The sequence below is a fragment of the Mus caroli genome, chromosome 7 (assembly GCF_900094665.2).
Source record: "Mus caroli chromosome 7, CAROLI_EIJ_v1.1, whole genome shotgun sequence".
In the NCBI taxonomy this organism is placed as follows: Eukaryota; Metazoa; Chordata; class Mammalia; order Rodentia; family Muridae; genus Mus; species Mus caroli.
In genome coordinates, this window is record NC_034576.1 from 25,804,426 (window position 1) to 25,811,915 (window position 7,490).

Sequence of the window (7,490 nt, forward strand, 5' to 3'; positions counted from 1 at the left end):
TGTTCATAGCAGCCTTATTTATAATAGCCAGAAGCTGGAAAGAACCCAGATGTACCTCAACAGAGGAATGGATACAGAAAATGTGGTACATTTACACAATGGAGTACTACTCAGCTATTAAACACAATGAACTTATGAAATTCTTAGGTAAATGGGTGAAACTAGAAAATATTATCCTGAGTGAAGGTAACACAATTACTTTTTTATTTAAAAAATCAGAAACAGGCTAGACAAAAGACAAAATCTTTAACACACTGTGCTATTCAAACTCGATGGCTGCATGTAGCTGTATGTAAATAGATCTATACTTAATTGCTCTGCACAAAACTCAATTCCAAACGGATTAAGTACTTCAACCTAAAATCAGATACACTCAACCTGATAGAATGGAAAGAGAGTAGCCTTCAATAGATTGGCACAGGCAAAAACTTTTTGAAAAGAAACATAACCACAGGCAAAAAATGACTGACAATAAATAAATAAGACCTCATAAACCTGAAAGGCTTCTGAATGACAAAGGACATTGGAATTTGCACAAAGCAGTAGCCTACAGAATGGGAAAAGATACCAGCTCTAAATCTGACAGAAGAGTAATGTCCAAATTATATTTTACAAAACTAAAAAAAATAGATATTAACAAACCAAATATTTCGATTTAAAACTGCAGAAAGAAGTAGACAGAGATTTCTCAATAGAAGAATCACGGTGGCTGAGAACTGCTTAAAAGTTTAATATCCTTATGTATCTGAACAGAACAAGTCAGAACTAGTTTGAGAGTCAATCTTATACTTATCAGCATTACTAAATTCAATAATACAAGTGAGAAATCATAGTGGAGTTTATGTAGACTGAAAGGGATATGCCTTCATTGCTGCTGTGGATGCAAACTAGTATAATGCATTAATGACTAAAGAATTTAAACATTTCTTTAAGTGCGTGTCAGTAATTAGATTTTCCTTTGTTGAGAATTGTCAGTTTGGGTCTGAACTCATTTTTTTAAATTGGATTATTTAGGTTGTTGAGTTCTTTGTAAACTTTGAATATTTGCCCTCTGTCAGAGGATATAGGGTTAGTGAAAACCTTTCCTAATCTGTGAGTTGCCAATTTGTCCTATTAACAGTGTCCTTTGTCTTACAAAAGTTTGCAGTTTCATGAGGTCCCATTTATTAATTTTTGATCTCAGAGTCTGAGATATTGGTATTCTGTTCAGAAACTTGTCTCCTGTAACAATGAATTCATGGGTATGTCCCACTTTCTATTCTATGAGATTTAGTGCATCTCATTTAATGTTGAGGTCTTGGATCCACTTGGACTTGAGTTTTATGCAGAGTTATGAGTATGGATCTGTTTTCATTCTTCTACATATAGACATCCAGATAGACCAGCACCATTTGTTGAAGATGCTTTCTTTTTTTTAATTATATGTTTTTGACTTCTTTATTAAAAATCAAGTTTTCGTAGGTGTATGGCTTTATTTTTGTTCTTGAATTAGATTCTGTTTTGTACCAATTCCATACAGTTTTTGTTTCTTTGTTTCTTTGTTTGTTTGATTGATTGATGGATTGATTGATTGATTTTTAATCACTATCACTTCTAAAGCTTGCGGTCAGGGATGGTGATTCCTCCCGAAGTTCTTTTATTATTCAGGAATTTATTTTTCATATAAAGTTGAGAATTGTTCTTTCAAGATCTATAAAAAATTGTGTTGGAATTTTGATGGGGATTGTATGGAATCTGTAGATTGCTCTTGTTAGGATGGCCATTTTAACTATGTTAATTTTACCTATCCATGAGCATGAGAGATCTTTCCATCTTCTGATATCTTCTTCAACTTCTTTCTTCAGAGACTCTTGGAGTTCTTGTCATAGAGCTCTTTCACTTTCCTGGTTAAAGTTACATCAAAAAAATTTATAGTATTTGTGGCTTTTTAAACATTTTTTTTATTTCTTTCTCAGCCAGTTTATATTTTGCATAAACGAAGGCTACTGATTTCTTTGAGTTAATTTTGTAACCATCCACTTTGCTGAAGGTGTTTAACATCTGTAGGAGTTCACTGATCGAACTTTTTGGGTCCCTTATATAAACTATCATATCATCTGAAAATAGCAGTACTTTGACTTCTTCCTTTCCAGTTTGTACCTCCTTGATCTTTAGTTGTCTTAATGCTCGAGCTAAATCTTCAAGTACTATATTGAATCGATAGAGAGAAAGTACACAGTCTTGTCTTATCCCTGATTTTAATGAAAATGAACCAACTTGCTCTCCATTCAGTTTGATGTTAGCTATTGTCTTGCTGTATGTGCTTTGATTATGTGTCCTCTTCTCTGATTTCTCTAATACCTTTAGTATGAATGAGTGTTGGATTTTATCGAGTTTTTTTTTTTTATAGACTAGTTAGATAATCATATGATTTTTTTCTTTCAGATTGTTTAATTGGTGGATTATGTTGATGGTACTTTGTATATTAGAACATTCCTGGTATGAATCGTACTTGATCTTGTTAGATGATGTCTTTGATGGTTCCTTGATTTGGTTTATGAGTATTTTATTGAGTATTTTTGCATCAGTGTTCATAAGAGAAGTCATTCTGAATTTTTCTTTGTTGAGTCTTTGTTTGGATTTGGTATCAGACTGACTATGACCTCAAAGAATGAGTTTGGCATTGTTCCTTCCATTTCCATTTTGTGGAAGAGTTTGAGGAGTATTGGAATTATCTCTTCCTGGAAAGTCTGGTAGAGTTCTGCACCAAAACTATTTGACCCTGGGCTTTTCTGTTTCAAAGACTTTAATGACTGCTTCTATTTCTATTGTGGTTATAGAAATAACCACATCTTGATTTAAGTTTGGTAAGTAACAATAAAATTGAAAAAATGTGTTATATCTTATCAGACTACCATTGATTAATTAATGCTGGATTTCAACAACAGGAAAAAAAAAAAAAAACAGAAACCCTACACACTAATTGAAATTGAACAATTCTCACTTCCATTATCTCTGGCTCAGGGAAGAAATAAAGAAATTGAAGACTTTCTAGAATTCAATGAAAATTAAGCCACATACCAAAATTTATAGGACAAAATGAAAGCAGGCTTAAGAGGAAAGTTCATAGCACTAGGTATCTCCATAAAGAAATTAGAAAGTTCTCATATCAGCAATCTAAATCTATACCTCAAAATTTTTTAAATAATTTTTAAAAAGAGCATGCACACAAAAGAGTAGTAGAAAATGAGATAATCAAACAGGGCTTAAATCATGCAGTTAGAAACAATGTAAATGATTCAAAAAAAATCAAAGAAACCAAAAGCTGTTTCTTTGAGTAAATCAACAAGACAGACAAATTCTTAGTCAAATTAACCAGAAGACAGAGAGAAAGTTTCCAAACAAACAAAATCAGAAATGAAAAGTGAGAGTGAGGCTTAACAAGAGACACTAGGGAAATGTGATGAATCATTAGGTGTTATTACAAAAGCCTATAATCTACAAAATTTGAAAATCTTAACAAAATGGACAGTTTTCTAGGCAGAGATACCATTTACCAAAGTTAAACTTCTTTCCTTAATCCACTGCTGCTATCAGCAAGACTGAATTGGCAGAAGCCAGAGGCTTTGGGCCACAGAATAGCAAAGAGATAAAGAAAGGTATAAAATTGCCAAAAGTAATCAATGTTTACTCCCTCAATCTCCTATGGCTCTTGCTTGCCTTCCTAAGAGAAATGAATTCTGAACTGGACCTCAGCAATAATCGTTGACAGCATGAAAGGCACAAGAAGGGCACATTTTTTGGCAGTTGGTTTACTAGCTTTTGTAAACATCATCTGGGCTAAGGAAAAACTGTAGTAGCTGCTAGGTGAGGTGTAAAATGGGCCCATAATAGTATGATCAAGCCGGGCGGTGGTGGCACACGCCTTTAATCCCAGCACTTGGGAGGCAGAGGCAAGTGGATTTCTGAGTTTGAGGCCAGCCTGGTCTACAGAGTGAGTTCCAGGACAGCCAGGGCTATACAGAGAAACCCTGTATAAAAAAAAACAAAAATAGTATGATCAGCTCATGTAGGCTGCTGATTCGACCAGCAGACAAAACTCTCCTACTAATTTTGATTTTGGACAAGGTGCTACCACCTTAAATTTCTTTATTGATTTCTCAGGGTAATAAGTGAGTATACAATTGCATAATATATAACACTTACATTTTACATATTTATAACTAAGTTAGGAGATAGGTTTGTTTTTCTTAAATGGACCAAATTGAATCTAGACATGAGGGAGTAACTTCTCATAAAAACACATGGTCCAAAAGACGGAAAACACAGAGAAGTAACATGATTTATGTTCATCAACCACCAATTGTAATTGTACAAAAGAGCAATGCACCCTCTTAAAATGGAAGACAGAGTATAAAAGGCCAGAAATGTGGACACCAGAGCCAGAATGTTCTCGGTGGCTCTGGATTCAGGGGAGTTTCTTCTAGAGACATGTGTTCTATGGATGTGTTGAACCCTTTGCTTGTGTTTGAGTAGAATGACTACCATGGAGCCACTGGACCAGGCAATGAGCACAGAAAAGAAGAATTCAGGGAACATCACCAATGCTGCATAGAGAAATTCAGTGATATTTTGTTTCTTTACTATTGAGCAGTATCCAAAATCTTGTAGTTTTGTCACATTTTTACTATCCTTTTTTATAAATGGGTACACAAAGATAATAAAATGTATTAGCATGTGCAAGACCCACATGAGGGAAATGGAACAGCCGCTGTGCGTTAAAGCTTTGACTTTATGATCCTTCCAACAGGATTTTCTGGGGCTGATGGTCATGGCCTGAAAAACACTCAAGAGGCAAGTGGTCCAAATAGACACACTTCTCCCAAATCCTTGAATATAGAATAGGAGCTCACATACAATACCATTCAAGAACTGTTTCAGTCCCCAAAGTGCTATTATGTGAGGCACTCCTGAAGAAATAATGAACAAGGAATTGGCTGCCAGTAGGTGCAATAGAATGAAATCTGTAGGTTTTAATCTGCATTTTCTGTAGTAAAGGACTAGATAGTAGAACATAAGAGAGAAATTTACCAGAATTCCAACAGTAGTTTGTGATAATAAAATGATTCTGGTAGTCAGATTCCAGAAGTCTATTCTGTGCTTCATCATAATTTCCTTTAGAATACCAACTGATTATAGCTGGGGGGTGAAAGAAGATGCCATTAACCATGGAGCTTTAGAGAGGCTGAAACAAAAAATATCCTGGAACTTCAAGAATACAGGATCAATATAAACCACGTAAAATGCCTCATCCACAAAATTTTGACAGGAGTAGTCATTTTCCGTGTGTGTTTTTGTGGGATTTCCCAATAACTCATAATGTGCATATTTATGAGAAGACATCCATCAAGATTCCTTGAAAATGCAGCATTCAGGATAATGTGATGTTGGTTCATGAGAAACAAGTAAAACTGACATGCAATGTAAACAAATGTAAAGTAAAACTTTCAAAATACACTGATATTTGGTATTCATGTTGTAAAAGAAATCAGCTTCAATAACAACTATGAAAATGAAACAAAACGTTTTTTTATTGATTATTTGGGAGATTCACAGAACTTAACCTGATCTCATTCAATTCCACATCTTTCCAGATTTTCCCCAATGAAATGATTACCCAAAGAAGAAGAAAAAAGTAATTAAAATATTAATTCCAATGTGTTTTATGCATATATTCTCTAGAGTATGGTCGGTTTTCTCTAATAAGACAATTCCTAATGCATGTCTCATCTAAAACCCAAAGATGAGTAATGAGAAATACATAAAACCACTCAAAATATGTCTATAGTCTCTTGACAGGGCAACTGTCCCTATATCTTTTATTTGTTGGAGTCATCTTTGGTTTAACCTGTAATTGACCCTGCCTTTTCTACAACCTCCCACAAAAAGTTCCATTGGAACATATATTACCCTATTCAATATGATGGGAGTCCAAGTGCCCCACAAATTGCATGGTTCTGAATTATGTTATAATGCTTGATCTCTTTGCTTCCGGATTCCAACTGCTAACCAGGATATAGATTTTCTGAATTTTTACCTTTAAAAAACTCCATGTAAAATGACCTCCAGGCTGCTATATGAGAAATGTTTCTCTTTAGACAGTCCTCAAGTCTGTTAAATACAAACTATGAATAAGTACTTTGTTGAGGCTCAGTGGTTTTCAAGTCTTTATTCCACAAGAGTCTTAGACATGAACAAAAACTTATGTCATAGTAAGTTAATAGCTAGCTCTTATAAAAAGTCATACCACATAGGCATACATAAATATATACACAATGTGGTTAGGACTGTTAGAGAAATGGCAATATCTGGTGTGATCAAATCTCACTAATGCACAAAAGAATAAAAATAGGCAAAATATGCCAGTAGGAATGGCAAGGATAATGATAATATCTGATGAATAATAACTAATAACTACTGCTGAAATGTTCAGTGACTCTACTGAAACATTTTCTGCAATAATCATGCACAAATCAGAAGCTGAGAATGAATATGGTAAAAAAGAATTCAATGCATCAGGTAGGCCATCAATGCAGTGTAACAAAAGGAAACTCTCATAATATAAATATAAATCAAGGAAATAAAGTTGAAAATATCAAACATGGACATCCTTGTTATTAAACTCAGAATCTCAGGCCCTTGCAATGGCTGTGAATGTCACTGTAAACATTTTAAAATAGGCCACATCTTCTGAGGTGGAGTAAACATAGCTCTACACAGCAGTAATCACATTCATTTTTTCCCTGATATTCTATTCAATATTAAATTTTCTGAGAAACATATTGAATAATTACAAGGTAATTTGTGACCGGAGGTATTTTTATAAGGTGTACTTCAACCTGTTTAATTTTTGAAATTAAAATACAGTTGTACCTTCCTTCTCTCCAGTGCCTCCAAGAAGGCACACACCTATTCTCACAAATTGTTGGCCTCTGGCTTCTTTTCTTTAATTGCTGTTACAAATATATATGTATATGTTTGGATTTATATTTATAGATATATAAAATCTACTCAGTTTGTAAAATGTTACTTGCATGTATTCATGTGTATGGTTTCAGTGTTGACCATTTAGCAATGGATAACCAAATTAGGAGGCTCTTCCTGGAGGAAGAATATTTTCTTCTATTGTTGCAATCCTTCATCTAATTTCTAAAGATAGAAAGCTCTCATTGCAAAACAAGGAGACCCTGACAAAAACACAACTAATCTAAATGCAGAAAACAATCAAAGAAACAAAAACTTTTCACAATCTAGAATATTGTTCCCATTTTGTACCACCAGTTGCACCACCCACAATACAACTACTGCACTCATAGCTTAGGGAACATTGTGGTAGAGGACACAGAAAGATTCTAATAGTCAGAGGGACAAATATCTGCTGCTATACTGCTTCTATTAGAAATGTTGAGGAAGCTACACATATGATGTCTCAGCATATGATGACGGCCTAA

The 7,490-nt window shown here is 34.2% G+C and overlaps 2 protein-coding genes across 2 annotated transcripts in view; both read right to left on the reverse strand.

Annotated features, from left to right (window-relative positions):
* Window positions 1-4,188: 4,188 nt before the first annotated feature.
* On the reverse strand, window positions 4,189-5,157 carry LOC110299447 (vomeronasal type-1 receptor 4-like). Its single transcript, XM_021169136.1, has one exon. It carries the CDS (start codon window positions 5,146-5,148, stop codon window positions 4,189-4,191), a length of 960 nt encoding a protein of 319 aa, XP_021024795.1. The 5' UTR covers window positions 5,149-5,157.
* A 1,849-nt stretch (window positions 5,158-7,006) lies between these two features.
* LOC110299435 (vomeronasal type-1 receptor 4-like) overlaps window positions 7,007-7,490 on the reverse strand; it is a gene marked incomplete at its 3' end in the record, with an annotated part of 1,431 nt that continues 947 nt past the window's right edge. Inside the window, exon 2 of the mRNA XM_021169120.1 lies at window positions 7,007-7,033. Coding sequence (XP_021024779.1) covers window positions 7,007-7,033 — 27 coding nt within the window. The remainder of the gene's footprint in view (window positions 7,034-7,490) is intronic.

Bases quoted from the DNA above. Each gene is read 5' to 3' on its own strand.
- LOC110299447 (XM_021169136.1), bottom strand. From the start codon at position 5,148: ATGATGAAGCACAGAATAGACTTCTGGAATCTGACTACCAGAATCATT.